General features: G+C 32.9%; 2 protein-coding genes across 5 annotated transcripts; one reads left to right on the forward strand and one right to left on the reverse strand.

The window, feature by feature from the left end:
* Nucleotides 1-718: 718 nt before the first annotated feature.
* Nucleotides 719-8468, reverse strand: LOC18604859 (uncharacterized). Of its 3 annotated transcripts, XR_016025037.1 has the most exons (7): nt 8237-8468; nt 6193-7536; nt 5615-5815; nt 4600-5350; nt 1907-4427; nt 1255-1345; nt 719-1189 (listed from the first exon to the last, which is right to left on the reverse strand). XR_016025037.1 is itself a non-coding variant. In XM_088804166.1 (6 exons), exons 2-6 carry the CDS (start codon nt 7448-7450, stop codon nt 1316-1318), a joined length of 4761 nt encoding a protein of 1586 aa, XP_088660292.1. In that variant the 5' UTR covers nt 7451-7536; nt 8237-8468; the 3' UTR covers nt 719-1315. The 3 variants fall into 3 exon arrangements, 2 of the variants coding, with proteins under 2 accessions (XP_088660292.1, XP_088660293.1); XM_088804166.1 differs by having other exon boundaries at nt 719-1345; XM_088804167.1 differs by lacking the exon at nt 8237-8468 and adding an exon at nt 7652-7711 and having other exon boundaries at nt 719-1345.
* A 14071-nt stretch (nt 8469-22539) lies between these two features.
* Nucleotides 22540-25148, forward strand: LOC18604860 (protein SPIRAL1-like 3). 2 transcript variants are annotated; one of them, XM_007037542.3, is made up of 3 exons: nt 22540-22619; nt 23372-23684; nt 24799-25148. In XM_007037542.3, the coding sequence occupies exons 2-3, from the start codon at nt 23403-23405 to the stop codon at nt 24877-24879; spliced, it is 363 nt and encodes a 120-aa protein (XP_007037604.1). In that variant the 5' UTR covers nt 22540-22619; nt 23372-23402; the 3' UTR covers nt 24880-25148. The 2 variants fall into 2 exon arrangements, with proteins under 2 accessions (XP_007037604.1, XP_007037603.1); XM_007037541.3 differs by having other exon boundaries at nt 22564-22757.
* Nucleotides 25149-25267: the final 119 nt, after the last annotated feature.

The following is a 25267-nucleotide window of genomic DNA, read 5'->3' on the forward strand; positions in this document are numbered from 1 at the left end:
ACGAATTCCGTTTATAAAACTTCATAATTTGGTCGATGATTTTATCAAAATCCCTTACACAAATACGGGATGTCACTTTCTCGAGTTTCATATACGACGCAATAAAGTAATTATTTTATGAAAAAAAAAACAAATATTTATCCCAAAAATAAAAATACAAATTTTTATTGAAATAAATATGCATCCAAAAGTTTATTATAAAAATTGAAAATCCTACAAATGATCGAATCTCTCAAGACAATTACTATGGCAAATTTCTAGAAAAATTCTTAAGTACTTACTCCTACATGTTTATGTTTTATACATCGAAACTTACACTTTTTATTACAAAAAATTTAATAATACGCGAATAAAAGAAAGTGGTGAGGACTTTTCAAAATCATCAAGATATAAAAATGCGCCTTATTTTAATTAATCAAGCTAACACTCAATCCTAAAAACCCGATTCTTAAGTAAAATAGAGATTTTTATGTTAATCAATTTTCTGTTTTGTATTATTGGCACTTGCCAAAAATAATTTAAAACAGGAAGAGAAAATATAAAAGAGAAATAAACAAGAGAAGGAGATAACATTAGCATGAATAAAAAGATGATAGCTAATTTTTTTTTTTTTTCGTTTTTGAAAAGCCAAAGCATCAATTTTCCATTTCATAATAACAATGGAAAACAAGACCAAGCAAGATCTGGAAGGGTCAATTTTCCATTTCAGAATAGTTCATTCAAAATCAGTCCATTTAGGCAAAAGAAAAATTCCATACACTTAAGAACTAGGCAGGTTTTGCTTTTCTGTATGTATACCTAATGAACAACACAATTGGCTAATGAATCTTGTATTCGGGATCTTCAACCAATTCCTTTTTGACATATGCAAGTTTCCAAATAAAGCATCACTTCTCCTCACAATGAGCGCATAGCCAATGAAATACACTGGATATCTACAAGTAGGGAATGATATACAAACAAAATACTATAGATACTTGATTCCTTTTTGTTCTTGGTTCACTAATTTTAACCAAAAGAAAGACAAGATATTCATCATATTCATGTGAAAATTAAACACACCTTTCTGGATCCTCCTTTGGGTTTTGCTGAGACTGATAAATAATCTCTTGCCTTGATCACCTTTACAGACTATACAAACCAACTTCTACCATCACCAACTCAAAATTTATCATCCTTTGTCAAAGCACTGCAACAAACACATTAGTTTTCAAAGCTTCAATGCCACAGGAACATGAAAGGAAAGAAACTCACGTGTCTAATCATAAGTCTACACCAGTGAAAATGCCAGGGATCAAAATGTTGATGCCAAGCCCTACACTTTGACATACTTATCAACATAACCCTGCAAACACGTGATGGGAAAATATTTTATAAAACTGAATTTAAAACATCATCACCGCATCAGGCAAAACCAACACTCTTAACAAATCAACCTTTTAGCCATTAGTTTAAGCTGTATGGAACTTTATGAAAGAAAAGTCAAAAGTCAACTTCTCCAACAGATTAGACATGATTATGTGTGAGAAGTCACTGAAAACATCAAAAATGAAGCCAAATGTAAAGAGGTTGGCTATCACTAATAGGCATGGCACTCATTAAACATTACTGTCTACCTTATTGCAACATATGTATGCCTTGAGGATGCTTCAAGTTGATTGCATGCATGGTTTCTCACAGCATAAAAATAAAATAATCCAAACAAAATAAATAAATCAAATTATCAAACTATACCCAAACAAATTTTAGTGTGCCCCAGGCATGTCTTCTTGGGCAAAAAAAAAAAAAAAAAAAGAGGTAGAAAAAAAAATTTAGTGTGCCCCTATTCCAGAAGTACATCACATAAAATGACCCCTTGCCATGTTAATTTCAGCAAGAAGATAAAAAGGACCAGATGAGAATTTACCATCACAAGTTTCGTCAATTTCCGCTGAGATGACTCGATGTATTGATCAATCTTTGCACGAGATTTAGGTATCTGGTAGCTCTTCATAGCTCCTGACACCTTATCAACAGTCTTCTTGACAATAGTCTTAAAAGCCTCCTTGCTCATATTACCCTGTCGCCATGATGGCTTTAAAACCTCCTTTACAAAATCTGCAAGGGCAACCTTGAAAAGCTTCATCGATCTCGAACCTTTATTCTCTTTGCTCTTCCCTGGAGACTTTATCTGATCAATCTCAATCTCACCAGTAGTCATGTTAACTTCAACTTGATTACTTGGACTTCCATTCTCAACAGCTCCCACTTCAGCATCAGCAGTCTCACCAAATTCCTCATTATCTGCAGATGCTGCAGAAGCAACAGCTCCACCATCTTTCCTCCTGTCATTTTCCTCCATATCCAATGGTTTGTTGGAACCAGTAAGCCCCAATAAGATGTCAGAGTCACCAGTCACTTCCAACTTTTGAATATAATCAAATTTTCTGGATAACCTTGAAGATGGCTCAATGCTATCAAAAAGTGGATCATACTGGTCACCACCTGATCTAGGAAAATTCTGCCCAATGGCTCTAGCAGAATTGGGTGAGGAAGTTGCTTGTTGAGATCCAATACTTCTCCCATCAACTGGAGCATGAGTCAAACTGAAAGGACTGTTATTGTAGGTTTTATCTTTTTCTTGCCTGAGAACATCAGAACTGTATTTGGAATTTAGTGGCTGGTCAAGATTAGATGCATATGGATCAGGAAAAGTTGAACTAGTTGATCCTCCAATATCAACACGGTGGGACATTGTGTCCCTAATATCTGGTGGATCTTTTATTGAAGAATTCATCTTCCCAGTAAGATTATGAAGATTGTCAACCATAGGGTGGTGTGAACTGTTTGGTGGTTGTTGCTGCTGTGAATAAGGATGAATATAAGAAGACGAGTTTGACAGTCCACCTGATGGCAAACTCTCACCAGGAAATGGTTGCATTTTGTTTCCCAGCAACTGTTCTGAAAAGGGCATAGTGTGAGGATGAGTGTTGCCCTGAGCAAAGGAATTTGAAGCAATAACATTGTGTGTTGGAGGTTGTGTTAAGCCATCATCTCTAGACATACTAGGAGCTCCAAATTGTTGTATAGGCATGTTATAGACAGGCAAAGAAGCATGCAAGAAAGGTCGATTTGCTTCCTGAATTGGTAGATAAGCTTGTTGCTGAAACCCATCAGACTGAGAATGTGCAGGAAATTCAGTTGGGTAAGATCTTGGACCAATCTGCGAACCAAAATCATTCCTCAGAGGCAAGTGACTCTGCCGAAAATGTGAAGAAACGCCAGGAGTTACAGTTCCTGAATTTACAGTTACATCCTGTGGTGGCAATGGTGGTGGTGGAGGCACTGAAGTCGAAGAGGAATTTGGCTGTAGAGCAAAGTAAGAATGTTGGTTGGGTAACATGTAAGAAGGAAAGCTTTCCCCAGAAGATTGAAACATGGAAGATGCAGTCTGCTGCTGTTTCATATGTGGATTATCTATACCCTGTGAGTGTGGGAAAGAAGGGGAGGGTATTTGAGAAGGATGATTATAGAGCTCCATTGTATTTGGATGAGCATTGCTCTTTGTATGCCTATTTGGTGAGGATGTAGTAGTTTTAAGTGGAGAAGAATCAGATACAGATGAGTTATCTGACTGTAGAGGCCGGCAATCAGCATTTTGACACACCTGATCTAAAGGACTGGAGAGAGACTTCTGGTCAGAATTTTTGAAAGACATAAGTATTTTCTGGGAGGCATTATCAAATGACTTCAGTTTATCAATATAACCAACCGACAAGGTATCAACAATTGAAGGGTGGTGAGATTCTGCTGCTTCTTGACAATCCTCGTTAGTGACAGGACTAGGTCCTTTCTGCTTGTTTTCTACCAAGTGTCCTCTGAATACAGGGGCAGGAATATCTCTACATTTCTCAGATGTAACCATGTGATACTCAGTTGATTGACGATCTTGATTATGAACACCTCCACCAACAGAATCTTCTCTTTTGCGATTAATATTCATATCTCTTGAAGCGAAAAAATTACTATACGGTTTCACTTCTGGATCTCTAACTTCATCATGATCATGATCACATACTCTCTCAGAGATCTGCTTGATCTCTTCATGAACATTAGTCCTAGAACTCTGAGGAAACTCCAGATACTGTTGTTTGTTCCTTTGCCGCAATGGTTCATCACTCTTGCTAAAATCATGGTGCAGATAACGACAAGATGCTCCGCGGTAGCACCTGCCTCGACGGAAGTCAAAACAGTCTGGCATCTGTCCCTTCACTCGTCTCTTATTCTCACCAATGAATTCACCTGCCCGCCGAAAATTAGGAGACCTGCTCTTGCTCCTATGATTTCTGGGAGACCTGCTCCTGCTTCTGCGAGTTCTGGGAGACCGGCTCCTGCTTCTACGATTTCTTGGAGACCTGCTCCTGCTTCTACAATTTCTTGGAGACCAGCTAAAACAAGAAGCAAGAAATTTAAAACTTTCCACAACTCATAAACAAGGAATGCAACATGAGTTTGTAAGGAACATAACTCTTTTTAAGATGTCATATTTCTTAAAAGATAAATTAAAAAAAAAAAAACTCCAAGCCATAAACCAACAGACAAACAATTTGAAAAAATAACCTGCGAGATCGGCTTCGCTTCTCACTTCTTCTCCGTGGACTTCTCCTTCTTCTTCTATCAGGAGGTGAACGGCTCTGACTTCTGCTCCAACTTCTGCCTCTTCTATGCCTCCCAATATAGTGTGAATCATCATCACTATCACTAGCACCATCCCTGGCCAATCGCCCAAACTTATCTACTTTCTGTTGAGTGAAACCAAGAGTCCCATTTTCTTCCTCTTGCCTATTTACCTTGCTAAACCTAGCACTGTCAACACTAGCACCAACCATGACATTTTCCTTTTGGAAAACCTCCATAGAAGCAGCATGATGGTTAGAAATTTGATGTACGTGCTTATTATCAACATGTTCATTCCCATTTATGCTAGAGGTTGTGACAGTGCCTTCAACCACTTCTGAACTCGCAACTGCACATGGCATGCTTAATATATAGAGTGGCCCAAACCCCTTTTCAGTCTTGCAGTGACTACTAACATTCTCCAAACTAGACCCAGCATCTCTATGCAAATTAGCACCTAACGAAACACATGTATTTTCACCGCAGTTCTCAACATCTTTTTCTGAGTTGTCATCAGAAGCATAGTCTTGTAGAAGTCTGAATGGACTGCCACCTTTTGCAAGTTGACTGGAAGTATCTAATTTCTCCAAACTAGTGACTAAGGGCTGCTCAGTAGGTACAGCTAAATTTTTGACTGCAATAACTTTGGAAACTGATGCCCCAATTGCCTTTTTGTCAGCATTGGCAATGCCTTCTGGACATGAATTTAAGAGGGAAAAATCTTTAAAACTCACTAAACATACAACAAATGAGAGCAAATTATATGAGATAAAGACATGTCAATGAATATTCTGGAATATAACAAAACTAGGTAAAACAGCATTCTGGGGCCATCAGCAAGTATTGATATGTGATTAATTTCTATAAAGCAAACAATTTTGTAAATGAAATACATACTAAGGAAACAGGACAAGCAAAACAAAGAGGGCTTAATATGATAATTAGATATTAAATTGACCTTGTTCACCCAATCCTAAACTGCCAGCAGCTGATTCCTTTTCAGAAGAAACATCCTTGTATGAATTATATTCTGCCGATATCTTCAATGGATGTAACTGCTCTTTTACATTAAGCATGTTGTCATTGATATCACACTGACTGTCCAGGCCTTCAAGTGACCGATTTGTTTCCTGCTCATCATCAATTTGGGTGATATCATCTTGACATCACCCACCAGAAAAAGAAAAAATAAATATAGAAAAAAATCAGCATGCAACTGTAAGTAGAGAGTACTAATAATCAGAAAATATACTTAAAAATACAGTACATAATATAACATCTTTGGATATCCCTAATAGAATATGACTTGTGCTCTGGTTGAGTTACCATTAATAAGTTTCAAGGAAGTCTATATGAACAAGATCAGTACTGATTCTTTTGGAGCTCATAACACATAAAATGGAAAATATTTTTACATGATGTTAAAAGATTCTAAACTAATAGGAAGCCAAAGCTAAAAGGATTCTGAACATTAGGAAGCAGAAGTTAAAAAAATTCTGAACATTAGGAAGCATAACTATAACAAAAAATGCCAACCTTCCATCTCCATGTCAGAATCATCAGGCAAATAAGAAGCAGCAGTAATCACCAAATTGAATGGTTGCTCAGAAGGCTCGTTTTTTGAAGGCCTCAAAGTTGAATTCCCTTGCTGTTCATCTAATTTACATGACAAAATACTTTTCTTTTTCATCCACTGGAAAAAATCATGTGCTATTGCAGCCTCACTTCCCAGCCCACCACCATGCAAAAATGCATACTCTGGCTTGCCAGATTCTTTTTTACGTACCATGTCCTCATAATCAGGACCATTCTTAGCAATACACTGGCACAAAGCTTCAATCCTTTCAACAACCTTTTCATCAGTTGGCTTCAGAGGAGTGGAAGAGTGATCATTTGTCAAACATACTTCTAATGATAACTTATCTCCAACCAGAGAACTCATGTCACAGCCATTCCCCACTCCCTTATTCAGAGAGCCATTATCTGCAATTAAATTATGTTTGACCTGATTTGGAGCCGCAACTTCATCCATGGAACCTGAAGCACTTAACTTAGAGCCATCTGAGTCCAAATGACAGGGCAAGTTGGAAGAAATTTGGACAGGCTTAGAAAATGAAAAAGGAGTAGAGGTTGAAGGTGGAGGAGATGGTAGAATAGGCGGTGGAGAAGAGGGTAGGGGTGGGGGTGGAAGGGAAGCAGTAGACAGCACATTATGGTCTCCACCTGTTGAGTGTACAAGGCTTCCTAGTGGAGCTGAAGTGAAGAAACTAGTTGTAGGAGGGAGGGGTGGATGTGATGAGATATGCGGAAGTCCTGGCTTCTGAGGCAGAGGATTCACTGGAGCTCTATAAAATGTTTGTCCTTGTGACTGAGGAGGAGGAGGAGGAGGTGGAGGTAATGCTCTAGGATGTGGCTGGGCCTGTGAAACCTCTGTGTGAGATGCACTAATTGGAGAAGGAAGCACCAGTTGTGGCATATTATGTGCATTCTGGGCCCCTAAATGTGAATGATGTTGTGAATTCTGTTGAGCAGTCTGATACATATGTGGCAATAAAGCACCTCGATGAACATGCATGGGTGGGTGTAGATAAGATTGACCTGTATTTGGCAACCCACCAGGTGGAATTTGATGAGGTGCTGCAGGACCATGCTGATACGATGTATAGGCCAATGGGCCTTGCTGGAAGTGAGGTAGAGAAGGTGGTGGACCTGGCAGGCGCTGCTGATATAGGGAGGACATGGGTTTTTGAGTACCCTGTTGTGGCTGAGGATTATGACTCCCTTGAGTATACATCTCTTAGTAGTATTACTGAAACCAAAAGTTTTAGCACAAAAAGCAGGTTGCACAGGTGTAGCCTTCAACTCAAGCTTCTAAATCCCCTGCGGAAAATCACATTCAAATCAGAGAATAGGTAAAAATATAAAGTTAACAACTAAGTGAAAGCCAGTTCTAAACACAAAACAATAGGGAATCCAACAAGGAAGCAGCACAAACCTATAAAGCAATGAATTGCATTTCAGAACTACCTGAACATGTTGTTCGCTTCAACTAACGCATTAAACAGTCAAAATCAAATATATTTCCCCATAACCAACAAGAACAAACGGAAATCAGAAGCATATCGCTTTAAATTTCCATTTCAAGTCCTTCAAATTTCAAACTATTAAGCAAAATATAACCCAGCAATATCAAAATTGCTTCCTTTATTCATAAAAAAAAAAAAATCATTCTCTAACTTACATATTTCAAATGCATTCAATACTGTCAAAAAAAAAACAGCAGAGGCTGAAAAAGCTTCAAATGCCACGTTCTCGAATTGAAAACCAATGTTGAATTCAATTCAAATCCATAAGGAAACTCTACAAAGCTAAGTTTAAACAAAAACCAAACTTTCCGTTTTCCATTCTTTTCCATCAACTTTTTCAGCAACCAAACAGCTAAAACCAAAAATACCAATAATTAAGGAGGTAAAACGACTATTTAATTTAAAAAAAAAAAAACAGCATCAAAGTAACTAAGTTAAAAAGATAAATGAATGAAAAAAAGAAGACGAAATAAATCAAACTAACGGTGGCTTACCAGTTGAAAGTGGGAGATAAAATGGAAAGACAATGGAAAAAAAGAAAGGAACCCTAGAATTTCGAAAATATAGGAATTTAGAGCATTTTTGATGAGAAAAAGAAAGGTATTTTCGGAGTATATAAACCCTAATCAAAGCTTCTTCTGAGTTTGTGTCTCTGAGCTATGCTTCTGTGTGTTTCTCGCTTAGTTTTTTGGATTTGGTTCATCTTCACTCAGCGTGAGAATAAAGAAAAAGTTTCTATTTTTATTTTTATTTTTATTTTCTTTATTAATTAAGATAAAATAAATAAAACATTAAAAATTGGAAAAAAAAAAAAAAACCGAAGATATTAATCCTTGGTCACTTTAACTCATTAACTTGTTGTGAATGGTTCAAAAGTGTCATTATTGCATATTAGTGCAATACATTAGACAAAGTGTGAAAATTTTGTGAGTCAAATCCATCTCTTGCTAACTTTGTCTCACAATTGCAATCTTTTCTTTTTCTTTAATAATATATTGTGCTTGTTTGGCTTTTTTTTTTCATTTTTTTTAAAAAACAAAATCTAAAAAAAAAAACTTTAGAAAAGTTATACAAGTTTTTTCTTTCTTTTCTTTTAACGACATATCAATTTTTGAGGAAAGTTTTTCTTTTTGTTATAAAAATATCCTCATCTATTAAAAGCAATTTCAATATTATTCTCTCAAAAAAACCTAATTTCAATCTATCTCCCTCTCTTATCCCTCTCTATGCAAACCACTCTCTCCAACACAAATCACAATCTTTCTTTTCTCTATTCCTCTCAACAAAGACTACTAGAAAAAACATAAGACCCAAAATAACAAAATCTGAAATTTTTTTATTTTTACAAAACTTAAAAAAAAAGAATTCAAAATTGCATTCAGGTACTATTTTTCTTTTTCTTTGTAGTTTGTTTTCTATTTCCTTTTTGTTAGGCTTTGGAATCTCTCTTTCTTTCTCAGTTCAATTATTTTTTTAATTTTGAAATATGCATTTGAGTTCTTATTAGATAGCTTAGAGAATCAAAGTTGCCGTTTTGGGTTCTTGATAAAGATCCTAGACCCATTAAAATTGTTGAAAGATTTTGACTGAGAGATCTCTTATTTTGGGTTTAGATCACCATATGGTTGATGAATTAGTACGGGGTAACTCTACATCCCGATAGTCTGATCTGGTTGCTTTTGTTCCAATATTGTCTTTTTTTAAAAAAAATTTCAAAGTGTAGATAATATTAAGATCTAATCTATATTGAACTTCATTAAAATTGCTAATGATTAAAATGTATCCAAATAACTAATTGTCACTTTTTTAGAAACTATTGTCTTTTTGTGGATATGACTCATGGTAATTTGCGAATTTTCAAGTTTTGCTGGAAGTGTTCTGAATATTATGCAAGATTTGGAGTCAATGTTGGATGATTTGTGAGTGAAATATGCTTATGTAAATTTCGAACATCTTTTTCTTGTAATGCATCTTGGTTTAATTGCATTTGGTGTAATGCATATATGGTCCTAATGGACTACTTGGCCGAATGATCAATTATTGAATAGTGATGATACAAGATTTATTACTTTATATGTCTTGTTGTAGATTAGGTGCCTCCACCAAATTTTGAAATTTCAAAAAAACCAAAACATAACGCAAAGTGGGATTTAGCAACTACCAAAATCTTACTTCAAACATGTTTGGCCTAGCTTATTTTTAGTTTAAAAACTATTATAAAGCTCTTATGAAAAATAATAGCTTTTAAAATTAAGTTAAAACCATTTGGTAAATTTATTTTTATAAGCTTTTTTTTATAGATAAGCTGTTTGAAAAAATAATTTATATAAATTCTAATTTTTGTTAAAATTACCATAAAGGGTATTTAATAAATAACTTTCTATTAATTACAAATTTCTTTGTTCAAAATAGAAAAAATTAACTTTATTTTTTATCTATTTAAAATAAAATTTTGAAAATATAAAAAGCATTTTTATATAACATAAAGTTTATAATTAATAATAAATTATAAAAAAAAGTTTTATAAATAATTGATAGGTAACACATGATTCATAAATAACTCATAAATTAACCATTTTTATTTTCCATCAATGCAGTAGCTATTTGGTTACGAACTCTACCCATATAACTATCATCCAATGCTCTTCTAGAAGTATATGAACCCATTTCTTCATCATTACTTCTTTCTTCTTGACTTTTAGGAATATAATTGGGATTACGATCACATTTGTCAAACTCTTCATCTATAACACCACATTATCTAATGTAGTTATAAAGTGTCGTTGTTGCAACAATAATCTTTTCTTGTTTTATCAACGAAAATGGCTTCATATCACGTAGAATATGCCACTTATTCTTCCAAACTCCAATTGTTCGTTCAATGACATTTCTTAACGAAGAATGCGCATGGTTGAATGTTTCTTCTAGACCTTCTGGCTGACTGCAACCTCTAAAATCAGGAATGTGATATCTTTCACCTTTATAAGGTGCTAGATACCCTTTCATATTATGGTAACCAGCATCCACTACATAATATTTACTTAAGAAAAAAGTTAAAGCTTTAAGTATTAGTTCATTATAAAAATTCAAGAGATAAATATATAAAATGTCAAACTTTATACAATAAAAATTATAAGTTGTACCTTCTGGAGGGTGAGTGTAGACACTAAATCATAAACAAAAAATAAATAAAAATAATAAAAATTAAAATAAAGAAGAAATGAAAAAGTGGGGAGTGAGGTACAACTGGCAGGGTGCGGACGCACCCTGCCAGGCACCTCCCTCACCCTGCCAGACGCGAAAAATTCGCGTCTGGCAAGGTAGTGGAGCGTGCCCCCTCCAGAGCCCAAGAATCGGGTATAAAGGAGGGGACACTGTAGCATTGGGGGGGGAGGAGATGAACAAATCTGTAAAAACAAAAAATTTCCAGATTTCTAGCAAGGGGGAAGCCACAAACAAAAAAAAAGAAAGAAGAAAGAAAGAGGGCAGGGGGCTTTTTCTTAGTGCCGCCGGTTTGGGTGAGTGAGGAAGGGGGAGATCTTGGGTGAGAGAGCAAAAAGAGATCTTGGGTGAGAGAGCAAAAAAGGATATTGGGTGAGAAAGTAAAAAAAGAAACGGGTGGAGAGAAAGAGAAGTAGCTAGGCACTAGAGAGAGAAAAGGGAAGAAAAAGTGAAAAAATGATAAAAAATAATGGGGTTTCTTAAAGTGTGTCTTGGGTAGACCTCTCATTTCCCACCCCAAATGTCATATTTTGGAAGAATAAAATTTGCTGGCTTGATTGGAGTGGGCTGTAGATTTTGAGGAGCTTAGAAAGGTAAAATATTTATCATTTCTCTTAAATTTTTATGGCTTGAGTTGGTTCATTTTATTTATTTGTAGGACTATTGTTTAATCATTTAAGATTAATACTTCAATGTAACGTTCTAAAATCCTTAGGTTTTATTTTTGAGATTTAAGAAAGTAATACAAATAAAGGGATATATAAATATAATTTTTTTTTTTTACATAAGAAAAGGATTCAAATGTAAGAAAATATTTATTAGAGGTATTGAAACTTAGGAAAATAAAGCACATAGCAAAAAATAATAATAATAAATTGCTAAATAAAATATGTTTATAGTGATAGATCTAGAGATCTAAATATAAAATATAAAAATATAAATGAATGAAATAGATGATAGGCAAAAAAAAAAAAATATAAAGGTTAAGTTAAGTAAAAATTGGAGACTATTGAGACATTGGTGAGGTATCCTTGGGTAAAACCATGTAAGGAGCATATAAAATATGTTTATACATTAGATTATAAAAATATATTTAGTGAATGAGAATAAACAAGGAAGAAACATTTTATGTTAAATAAAAAAATATGTAGTTGAGCTAGTCAAATAATTATAATAAGATAGGTATTAGAATTGACCTTAGAAAAATTGAATCTTAAGACACAATAATATTAAATAAGTTAAGTAAACAATACCGATGATGGGATGATTGGTCGGGGCGCGAGGAGTCGCAATCCCGGGCCGATATTCCTTAGGTTCAGAATCCGAATCAAGGCTCCACCAGTACGATGGGAGGGCCTCGATTTCAAGGTTCCGAAATTCTTAATAAATGAAAAGTTTGACTATACCAAAAAAATTACTTGATAAAAATAATAAATAAATAATAATAATTCAAACATATAATAAATAATTAATTTGTGAAAATACAATATACATGACATTAAATAAATAAAATAATAAAAAAATAACTAATTTAAAATTAAGCATTGAATATTAAATGGCACAAACTATAAAAAATGTAAAAAATAAAAAATAAAAAATAGTAATAAATATATATATAAAATAAGATATTGGACATTAGGTTTGAATAAAAGATTGCTTATGAAAAATATAATAAAAAAATATAAAAATATATAAAATAAAAATAGTATAATAAAAAATATATAATTTTTGTTCACTAAAATAACATAGAATTATAAGCAATTTGTCTAAGTATAAATGGAAAACATAGGAACTTAGAACAAAAAAATGTAAAGTATAAAAAAAATAATAAGAAATAAGAATAGAAAATATGATAATAAAATATATAATAAAATAAAAATAATTAATAATAACAAAAAACATAGATAATTGCATCAGCATGGCATATATGTATTGCATCATACATATCATTGCATATAAATATTTCTGTTTCCGAGTTTAAGCCCCGATGATGGGATCTTTCGGGGATCCTGCGAAGGCGGGTATTTCTCGAAAAGTTTCTTAGGTGAAAAGATGTCCTCGGGTCCCACCAGCATGATGGGAGGGCTCGAGAACCATCTTTAATAAAAGGCTTTTGCCCGAATTGAGTTCATTATGCACAAAAATATTATTTTAAAAAGAAAACGTACGATGACCCCGATGACGGGAATTATTCGTCGAATTTACGAAGGCGAGTTTCTCGGATAATTCCCTAGGTGAGAAAGTATCCCGAGTCCCACCAGTATGATGGGCGGATTCGAAAAATATCCTCGATAAAAGGTTATTTGTCCGGCATTTTTATCTCACGCCATGCATTTCATCTCGCCACCTATTTGCATTCCATTTTAGGTTAAATAGGAGATAAAATAAAAAATAATAATTAAGGAAATCTAGTGAAATTAAAAATTAAAGCCCAATAGGATAATCTAAAAATGGTACCGTTCATGGAACGGGCGTCCGAGAGGTGCTAATCCTTCCCCGGGCGTAACCGTACTCCCGAACCTAGATCCAAAAAATTATAGACCGGTTTAAGGTTCTTTTCGGTGGGCTTAAAATTAATTTAAGTTTTCATCGATTAGAATCGAGTCAATAGGTGGCCAATCGCACCTAGTAAAAAAAGATTGGTGGCGACTCCTAGTTTAATTTTTAGTGAGTTTTCACATTCACGTCTAGCGGTCGGGTTCCCGGACCTGCACGTTACGACAGTGAGGGAACACATTTTTCATTTCTTCAAGCACAGTAGAAAAGATACGGGTGTCATGTGTAGTGCTAGGCCAACCAACAACCATAAAAGTAAATAGCATGTCAAAATTACACACTAACATGACATTGTGTGTTGGATATCCCTTTCAACCAATAAAATGAATTTGATCATTTGCAGAAGGAATAGCAGGAACATGTGATTCATCTATAGCACCAATGCACCATTGAAAATAAGGCCAATATCTACGATCATTTTTAATTTTGGATGGAACTTTTGCAAATTGAAAATTTGAAGCCTTGACAATTTAATTGGCTAGTAAACATAAACTATTTAATACTTCACCGAACTTCCTACTTACAATCTCTCTCGATTTTTCAAATTTATTTTGGACATTATGATTTGTTTCACTGTGTGCACAAGTCCAAAGAAACATAGCAACTGTAGACACCTCTAAAATAAAAATGATAATAAAATATAAAATACAAAATAAAATAAATTAAAAAATGAAAAATGATGAAAATGAAATGATGAATGAACAAGAAGGGACTGAGCGTGTGCTCAGCCCCTTTCCCAGTCCATCATTACAGGGCAGGAAAGCCCTTGAAAGGCAACCGGGTTTTGAGAATGAACGGTCACCTCCGGCTGCCAATCCCTCCAACCTGCCAGAGCATTATGAAATCATGCTCAAAAGAGCATGATTTCACTTCTGGATTGTCCAAATTTTTGGACAATCCAGTTATTAAAGGCGGAGGGAGAAGATTTTAAAAGGAGAGCAAAAAAAAATCAGAGAAGAGGAACCAAAAAACCAATCGGAAAACAAAGAAAAAAGCAAGTTCAAACAACCAGAAAAATCACAAATCAGCCATCAAAAATCCTAAACTACCAGCAGACTACCCTAGCCACAATAACACAAGATCGAAAATCAAAACAAACACAAGACAAAAACAAAAAAGAGAAAACTAGTCAGATCTAGTGAAAGGGGGGGTTTAGGCGTGAAGGATAGAGTTGATTTTGGAAAAAGAGAGAGAGAGTCGCAGATATGGGTTTGCCGATCTTCGACGATAAGGGGAGTGTAGGAGAGTCGACGACAGGAAAAGGGGGATTTGGAATCTGGGTTCGCTGATCTTCGACGGTGAGGAAGACGGTGGAAGTGACAGCGCCGGTAGAGAGGGGAGGAACACCTGAGCCGTCAGTTAAAAGCAAGCCGCTGGCGTAAGGGAAAGAAGAAGGAGAAAGAGAGGAAATGTTTTTTTTAGAGAGAAGTTAAAGAGGGTGCGACTAGAAAGAGAAAAAGAAGGCAAAAAATTAGGGGAGAAGGGAAAAGAATGGTTTAAGTACTTAGGTTTAGGATCAAAACGATGTCGTTTTGGTGGGATAAAAGTTGCTAAACAAATACCCAAAACGGTGCGTTTTGGGTTCAGCACTGTGGGCCTCAGGAGGCAGATCAGGTGTGGCAGATTTGGGCTTCTGTGGGCCACTGAGCTGGGCTAATCCGAGCCCAGAAATGTATAACACATTCTCTTTGGTTTGGGCTTATTTCAATTAATTTTGGGTTAGCCCATTTTGTTAAATAAATTACATTTTTTGTTGTTATGATTTAAACCATATTAGGAAAAGTTATTTATATGTATGTATATATATATTATGAATGCTTCTTTTAATGCTAGAAAATCAAAAAATAATAATGATAGTAATAACAAAAATAATAGTAAAATGCATAGTTTAGAAGAATATATATATATATATATATATATAATAAATAGAAAGAAAATTCATAATAGATTTAGTTTTTTTTAAAAAAATAAATATAACAATAACGATAAGTAAATGAGAAGAATAAAAGAGAAAAATAAAATTATTATTTGAAAAATTTCACCTAAGAAAGGTAAAGAGTTGCCTTTTCTAAGTGGGATTTTTTGAATGTGAAGTTCGAGACGGATTTTTACCGAAGCGTCGGGATAAATCCAAACTCTAAACTTCAAAACCCGTTAAGTCAAATAATCGTTGTAAAAAATGATATATATTAAAAAATAATAAACTTACATAATATTGTATTTGAACTTAAATTAGTTAATAAATATTACTAAATAAAGTTAATTTAATCGTTTAAAAAAATTAATTAATCGTTTATTTGATAAGTTATATAATCAAGTAAAATATTAATCAACAACGTTAATTAAAGGACAAAACAAAAAATATATAAAAATATAAAAATAATAATAATAATAAATTAAGTAAATAATCCATGAAAAAATAACAAATAATACTAAATGTATAAACAAGGTGATAAGTTATTAAACACATAATTAGATGTATTATGAACCACCTAAATCAACAAGCGCGTGCATGTAGATATCATCATTTTATCCTGTCATAGCATGCCACATTTATCTTGCAAATGGTGCGGGAGTTCCGATGATGGGATTTCCCCGAAGAGCTTGTAGAGACGAGTTCTTCCAGAGATATCTCTAGGTGAGAAAAATTTCGAGACTTCACCAAAGCGTTGGGATGGTCTTCGAATGATTTTTCAATAAAAGATTACCGACCCCATTATTTAAAATAAACAAGTCATGACATCATTTTACGCTTGCATCATGTGCATACGTAAAACCGAATAAAAGACTCAGTCAGTTTAATAAAAATTTAGTTAATAAGTAGGGATTAAATCAAAAGTAGGCTATAATAGGATAACTTAAGATTAAATGGTACCGTTCGTGGAACGGGCGCCACGGAGGTGCTAGCCCTTCTCCGTGCGTAACCACACTCCCGAACCCATCTCTAAAAAACGTGGATCAGTTCTCGTTCTTTCGACGGACCTAAAATTAATTTAAAACTTCGTCGATTATAATCGGGCTAATAGGTGACCAATCACACCTAGATAAAAAAGATTGGTGGCGACTCCCACACCACTTAATTTTCACTGGCGTTTAGAGAACAGGTTCTCGGACCCGCAAGTTACGACAGCAACCACCTCCAATGCTGTTATGTCTTTATATGGATGTAACCATCCTTTATTTATCAATGTATCTGTAAGTTGCAATACAGCATGTGATTCCATTCTAAACATTCTATAACTTTCACTTGGAGTTTGTAAAGTTTCACGTACCCAATTTCATCTATAAGAATAATTGAATCTATTTCCTTGTTTCATTAAGTATTTCATGTGATATACAATTGCAATAGCAGCTCCTCCATGCATGTTTTGATAAAACCTTGCACATTTTCTTCTCTTTACAACTTGTATTGATGCTTTGACTTCATTAGAAGACATCTGTTTAACAATATTAAAATACATAAGTAGAAATCCAAGTATATCAATTAAAAAAATAAATATTATTTGAAACAAATCAAATAGTACAAATAACAATTCAAATTAATATAACATGGATAATGGCAAATTCTTGCAAACACCAATTTAATTAAACATAACAGGTAACACAAATACAAAAAGAAAGTTGTTTAAAGTTCAACATCAACCTAAAATAAACAAATCAAATCCTAAACTAATCAACTAGTCCCACCACAATTTTTTGATAGATTATGCTCATATTGAATCCAATTTAGCTTATCACTTAAATTTGGCAAAGAAATAAAAATGAGTCTATTTTCTTCCTTTTTAATCAATTGTAGTGCAAAATTAAATTCATCTACACTCAAACTCCCCTCATTTTGTAGAGATTTCATTACTCGAATACACTCTGGAATACTATATTGTCCTGTGGCTTGTGATGACATTGAAATTTCAACATTTTCTACTGCATTATGACTTTGTGCTACCTCACACAATCGTTCCAATGTTCTTTGCAAGCTTGTTGCAGTCCTAGTTTTTGCCTTACCCTTTGCCACTTTTTTTCCCATTTCTTCTGGCACTATTTTTTTCCTCTTGATTTGAGTGTTTACTCATCTTCATCACAATTAAATTCTTCAGCATCAAATTCAACACTGTCTTATAACGAAGTTAGATTTGTAGATCTGACATTATCTTCAATTGGTATACCCATCGTCGGTGCCCATGCATTTTGACTAGTGGCTACTGTATCTCTAAATATAAATTACAATTCATCAGCATGTTCCAACCCTTGATATCGAAATCTGACATATTTTGAATTGACCTACACAAACATCAAAGAGAAAGAAACTTTTAAACGAGGTACATATGTAAAATAATTTATAGTAGATGAAACATATAAAATTTAAAATACTTATTTTTATTTTGGCTTCCCACCATGTGGCATTAGCTTCAATGGTTCCCGTCTCACGGTTCCAACCCAAACCTGTTTCTTTGCCCTTCAATTGTTTATATAAAGCCCATTCATTCTTTAGACTATTCAGTATATTTTTCAATTGTTTTTGGGTATAGTTTTTATTAGCACGAGTATTAAATTCTTATACTACAACTTCCCATCTTTTAGTTCTAAATGAAATTCTTGGTTTTCCACACTTACGAGTCTCATCCGTACAAACTTGAAGTAAGATTTTAGTAGTGACCAATCCCACTTTGCATTATGTTTTGGTTTATTTGAAATTTCAAAATTAAGTGGAGGTATTTTTTGACTGACCATAAACTGCAACAAGATATATAAAGTAATCAATAATTTGTCATCGCTCAAACAATAAGATACCAAAATTTGTGATGCAATCAACATAATTTAGAAAATGAATGCTGCTATTTTTAGTATAGATTTTAGTTTTAATCTTCTATATTTATGATTAGTTGAACCTATATATATATATAAGATATAAGTAGCGACACACCAAATAAATTAGGATACGAAGTAAGAAACCAGAAAAAAAAATGAAAAAAGAAAGACAAGCGCGGTGATTGACTATATTACCACAAGCTACAGGGACATCCTTTTCCACACATTTCTAATTTGTTTAATGAATTTTGATATAATGATGACTTTCATCATCTGACTCAACTCTTTATAGAACGAATGGCCAAAAGTAAAAAACCCAACCTGATGATGCCTCCCTTAGATTATGAATTGATATATTAACGATTACATGCTTTGACTAACCAATTAATGCCAAGTGGCATAATTGCATATATGGTTAGACTTTAGTTCATATCAATCCAAGCCATCAAATATTCAAATACCAACTATCTAAACAACCACAGAAAAAATAAATGGTTATGCAGAAGAAGTTGCTTTCTTTGACTATTTGGAAGGAGAACAAGAGCTAAGGGAAAGGACAAAGAGCCATCGTTTATGCAATGAAGAAATTGCTGCTGGGCGTGACCAACAGGGAAGACGGAGAGGGAGCGGACGGTCACAAATTTTTCTAAGTTTGCTAATGAAGAAGTAAGTAGTCATTCTAAGTTTACTCAAACTTATAAATTAATTAATTTTTTTGATAAGCTAAATAAATAAAATTATAATATTTTAAAACATTATTGACCTATTTTAAGAAAATTATTAGAAAATTCCTTTTTTTTGTTGCTTATGAAGGAAGAAGTCTTGATGTGTGTTCAGTTGGCATCAAAGTTGAAAAGGACCAACAAAATCAGAAAAGGAGAACAAATATCAATTTATTTATTTAACTTTAACTTTAACTTTAACTTTATGTATATCAAATATCATATACATGACTTATTTAACTTTAACTTCTCAGTTTTCATCTAATTTATTTCAATAACTATTGACCTATTTAACTTATTTCAATCATAATAAATAAATATTATATAGACAAAAAAATTAAGAACAAATAAAGATCACACAATTGTTATATCAAATAATAAATTGAGAAACATCGAATAACAAAGAGAGTTTCCAAAATCCAAAAAAAAAGAATGATACAAAATAAAATGAAAAACAAATTAGAAAAAAAATAATACCTTAATGCAGTTATGATTTTTTTGTTTTCGTTCCTCTTAATTTTTGTAAGAACAAAAAAACCCTGATTTGAAAAAAAAAAGAAAGGAGAGAGGAGAGGGAGGGAGTACGTATTTTTTTAGAGAGGATTTTTTTGGAAAAAAATAACTCTTCTAATAAACTGATGTGTTTTTTTTAAAAAAAAAAAAAAAAAGAAGAGAAAGCTTCTAATTTGAGTTTTTTTTAAGCTTTTTTTTTTAAAGATTTTATTCTTTAAAAAAAAACTATTTTTTTAAGAGCTTTTCATGAAACCCTGTTTGGCCTAGTTTCTACTTTTAAGCAATAGATAAGCTAAAAATAAGTCAGGTCAAACGGGCACTTCAAGTTTGTATGGATGAGATTCATAAATGTGAAAAACTAAGAATTTCATTTAAAACTAAAAGATGGAAAATTATAATAGAGGAATTTAATACTCATGCTAATAAAAACTATACTAAAAATCAATTAAAAAATAGATTGAATTGTCTAAGGAATGAATGGACTTTATGGAAACAATTGAAGGGCAAAGAAATTGGAATCGTCAAAGTTGATGTCACATGGTGGGAAGCCAAAATAAAAGTAAGTATTTTAAATTTTATATGTTTCAGCTACAACAAATTATTTTACATATGCATATTGTTTAAAAATTTCTTTCCTCTTTGATGTTTGTACAAGTCAATCCAAAATTTACTAGATTTCGATATCACAGGCTAGAACATGCTGATGAATTGAAATTTATATCTAGAGATACAGTAGCCATTAGTCAAAACGCATGAACACCAGCAGTGGGCGCACCAATTGAAGATATTGTCAAATCTACAAATCTAACTTGACTATAAAACAGTGTTGAATCTGATGCTGAAGAAATCAATTGTGATGAAGATGATAGCCCTATGGTAAACACCCAAATCAAGAGAAAAAAAAAGATGCCAAAAGAAATGAGAAAAAAAGTAGCAAAGGGTAAAGCAAAAACTGAGACAGCAACAAGTTTGCAAAGAACATTGGTACAATTATGTGAGGCAGCAAAAAGTCATAATGAAACTAAAAATGTTGAAATTTCAATATCATCACAAGCCACAGGACAATATAGTATTCCGGAGTGTGTTCAAGTATTGAAATCTCTACAAAATAAAAAGAGATTAAGTGCAAATGAATTTAATTTTAGACTATAATTGATTAAAAAGGAAAAAAATAGACTCATTTTTATTTCTTTGCTAGATTTAAGTGATAAGCTAAATTGGATTCTATATGAGCATAATCTATCAAAATACTGTGGTGGGATTAATTGATTAGTTTAGAATTTGATTTGTTTATTTTTAAATTGATATTGAGCTTTAAATTACTTTCTCGTTGTATTTGTGTTACTTGTTATAGGTAATTGAATTGATATTTGAAAGAAATTTTTATTATTCATGTTATATTTATTTGAATTGTTATTTGTACTATTTGATTTGTTTGAAATCATATTTGTTTTTTTAATTGATATATTTAGATTTCTACTTATATATTTTTTGATATTGTCGAACAAACATCTTCTAATGAAGTCAAAGCATCAGTACAAGTTGTAAAAAGAAGAAAATGTGCAAGGTTGTATCAAAACATTTGTTTTAAATAGATAGAAAAAATAAAATTAACTTTTTTTTCATTGTGAATAAAAGAATTCGTGATTAATAGAAAATTATTTATTAAATACTTTTTGTGGTGATTTTAATCAAAATTAGAGTTTATATAAGTTGTTTTTCCAAACAACTTATCTATAAAAAAAAAAACTTATAAAAATAAATTTATCAAACAGTTTTAGTTTAATTTTAAAAATTAGTATTTTTTATAAAAACTTCATAATAACTTTTAAACTTAAATTAATATAAAATTATATATTATTAATATAACAAAAAGAAAATGCAAATGACAAAGAAAAAAAACTCTTTTTAAAGTAGTGTTAATTTTGCTTGTAATTAATTAATAAAGATACGTAAGAAGAAGAAATCGTTGTGCATTTCATTAGCTACTAATACACATTCCTTATACCTAGAATATTTAATTATTTATATTTTCCATTTAAAGATATAAAATTCATAATTTAAAATGAGAACGATATTTATGAGGCAAGGGAAATTTATTTTCATCCATGTAAGTTAAATCTCAAGAAAAGTTTTAAGTCAATGTTAATAGAATTGGTGTTGAATTAATTCTTTGTATTTTGTGTAGGTAAATGTATTTAAAATACAAATATATCATTTTATTTGAGAACAAAATATAATGTAAGTAGATGGATTATATTAGACTTTTGAAATGTCTACCCAATAGACCCGACTTGAACTTGTAGAAGTGCTGCCCATGAACATCCATTCTCAAATAAATTTATCATTTTTCTATTAATAATAATCTTTACTGTTTTCGATCAAATAAAATCTTTTCATTCGTTCAAATTAGTATTGTAAAATGATTTTTAATATTTTTTAGTATTAAACTAAATTAAATAAAAAATGTGAAGGCATTATTGTCACAGATCTCATATCAGTAAAAAATGTGCTGAATCTTGAATATATAAACATGAGTTTTTCATCACCTATCAGGTATATCTTTTGAGTTGAAAACGTAAGTTTATAATTTATAAGCTTATTTAAATTTTATTTTTAAAGTTTAACATTGTATAAAGTTGGGTTTAAATTTCAATTTATGATATTTGATATCAAAATAGGCCTAGATCTTTATTGATTTGATATAAAATGTTACAGATCTCACATCAATAAGGAATAGATGAACTTGAGTATATAAACATGAACTTTTTATCATTTGTTAGATATATCTTTTGAGTTAAAGAATGTAGATCCATAATTTATAGATTTATTTAAACTTTATTTTTAAAATTTAAAATTATATAAAATTAGGTTTAAATTTGAATTTGTTGTTTGAATATTAAATAAAAAAATAAATAAAAATTAAAAAATACAGAATAAAAATCCTACAGGAGGGCCCACCAATAGATTAAAGTTGAGTGGAGCCTCTCTCCCTCTTTCTATTTTCGTCCTTCGCTTCAGAGTTCAGATCTGATCCGAAGAACACTAAACAAACAAGGTGAGTGAAGCTAACTCCAAAAAAAAAAAAAAAAACTCAAATATTTTGTCATTTCTTTCCTTCTTTTTGTTTCCCTTGAAAATCCCAATTTTCGTCTGTCTGTTTTTCTTGCTTCTGCTCTAACATTGAGTAAAAATCGTAAGTTGGTCATTCGATTCTGTTATCTTTTTTAATTATTATTATGATAAGTGTTTTGCATGTGGATTTTCTCAATGATAATGCTTGTAAATGGCATTTTTGTAATGGCATCTGTCTGTCTTGGATCTATTGTTGCTGTTGGCTTCTTACAATCTGTTGCAACGAAGACATTCGGGGTTGTTAATGATTTGCCTGTTAGTTTCACATCAAACTGAAAGTGAGCATAGTGTGAGATTATATTTGCATAGAAAAATGCTAGTTTCGCCGTCTGGCCGTCTCGCTTTAGGATTGAGTTTGGGTTTTGCTTAGCCCTCATATGATCTATACCTATAGTCTTGGTTGTTTCAAAATTGATGTATGCTTTTATAAATTGCTTTTGTTATTTGATGGGTTTGTTACCATGAAATAGGGGAATCCTACTGCATTATTTGTGGGGTTTTCCTTAATCTATAATATAGTTAGGTTCATTTCACAGAACGTGTTTTGTTTTTTTGTAAATATTTCTCCAAATTTGATAGTGGAACTGAAGTTTAACAATTCTACATAGTACTTTATTTTTGGAGTTTATATCTATAGTACTTCTTTTATTGACTAGAATATTTGTTCCCTTGTAGATTACTTGTGTAGAAGTCCAATTTAGAGATCATGGGTCGTGGAGTTAGCAGTGGTGGGGGACAGAGTTCGTTGGGTTACCTTTTTGGGAGTGGAGAAGCTCCGAAACCCACTGCAAATGGCAATGTCACTGGCACTAGTACTGCCAGTGAAGTTCCTAAGACCCAGAATGAGGTTGCTAAGGAAACCCCACAAAAGCCCACCACCACATCTCCACCAGCAGATGTTGCTAGGCAGGTTCCAGCAGGCATTCCAGGGAACAATGCAAACAACTACTTCCGTGCTGACGGTCAGAATTGCGGCAACTTTCTTACGGTAGAACCCTAGTCACAATTGTCTTTAAACTGTAGTTTAGCAGTTTTTGATCAAATGTCTGCAATTAATCTACACAATACTCTGAAATTCATTGATGGACAACTTTTGCTTTGTTTTCTTGATTTTAAATATCATTCTCACTGTCATAAATAATGCTAATTTGCTATGATTGTCTATCTTTAATTTAAAATTAAAAAAAGAGAAAAACAGTTCACATTATTGCATCATGAGTATTGGAAGGTAGTTCTTTTAGAGTTCATCTCTTGACAGTTTTTGATCAAGAATAGACAAATGCTGTAAGCAACCTGCAAAGCTGTTACATAGAAACATTAACAAAGAACTTTGTTATGAATGATTTGTTTGGAGGTCAGCAATGTTGTTCATGTCCCTTATACTTCATTTGACAGAAAGGTAGTTTTACCTTCTGCCTTGTATATAATTGTAATCATGATATAATGTTGTCAACATTTCTCATTGGTTGTCAATTTTGAAACCTATGCTGAAGCTCGTAGATGAGTCTTTAATTTGGAATATGTGATTGGAAAATTATATATTGGGATATTTTGAAAACATTTCTTTTTCTATCTCAGAAGTTTTGAAATCATTACCTCTTGTTGCGAGGTTGACCTGTCTTTATTGCTATGTTCCGCAGCTTACATCGATTTTCCTTTCTTCAGCTGCTACATAGGCGGCTGCTAGTCTAGTAAAACTACATAAGCCGTAGCTCAGTAGCTGTCTAGTGAAACTCTGCATGTAAATCATTATCATGAGAATTATAGGAGATAACATATTGGATATTGGTAATTACAGTTTGCCGCCCGCCCCCCCCTCCTCCCCTTCCAAAATTCCTCTGTTGAGTCCTAAGTGCAGCTTTTATGGTTTCTATTATTGTGCAATATTTTCTGGTTGGTGAGGGCAACTTACCAATGGACTGTCCTAGGTTCTCTTATTGCACCTGTTTTTAGAAAATCATGCATGCGTGCATGTGCTCAATTAACATTTATCATTCAAGATTTGACATGTTCGACTGCTGCTTACCCCTACACCAAGTCGCAATATACTTTTTGCCTTTTAGGTGGCCACAGTAAAAACTTTGATAAATTTCTCTGAACAGGATCGGCGCACAACAAAGGTTCATGCAGCGCCTGGCGGTGGATCCTCCCTGGATTACCTGTTTGGTGGCAACGAGAAGTGAGGCTTTGGAACCGCTGCTTATGTTGTCCTAAAGCCCCTAAAGTTTGGGGCCAACAATATATGAATCTTGTTACATAATGAAGACATTTTGAGTTGTAGTTCGGGTTTGGTGGTTTTAGTATGTTGGGTTCTTTCCAATATTTTAGACTTTGGGAAAGCCAAAATTGATTGTCTTCCTAAACGAAGCAACTGCTTACTCTCAGTTGACCAGACTTATCTAATCCTTCCATTTAATGTCAAATATATTATGTTGTGATTGCTTATTGGTTATTACTTTTCTTCTTCTGGTCCATTGGATAAAAAGATAACATAGTTTAGGTTGGACCCAGGATACATTTACCGTTTTTGAATTTCCTCGGAACTTAACTTGTACTCGTCAACACTGTACA

The sequence above is a fragment of the Theobroma cacao genome, chromosome 3, assembly GCF_053813885.1.
Source record: "Theobroma cacao isolate CCN51 chromosome 3, ASM5381388v1, whole genome shotgun sequence".
Classification (NCBI taxonomy): Eukaryota; Viridiplantae; Streptophyta; class Magnoliopsida; order Malvales; family Malvaceae; genus Theobroma; species Theobroma cacao.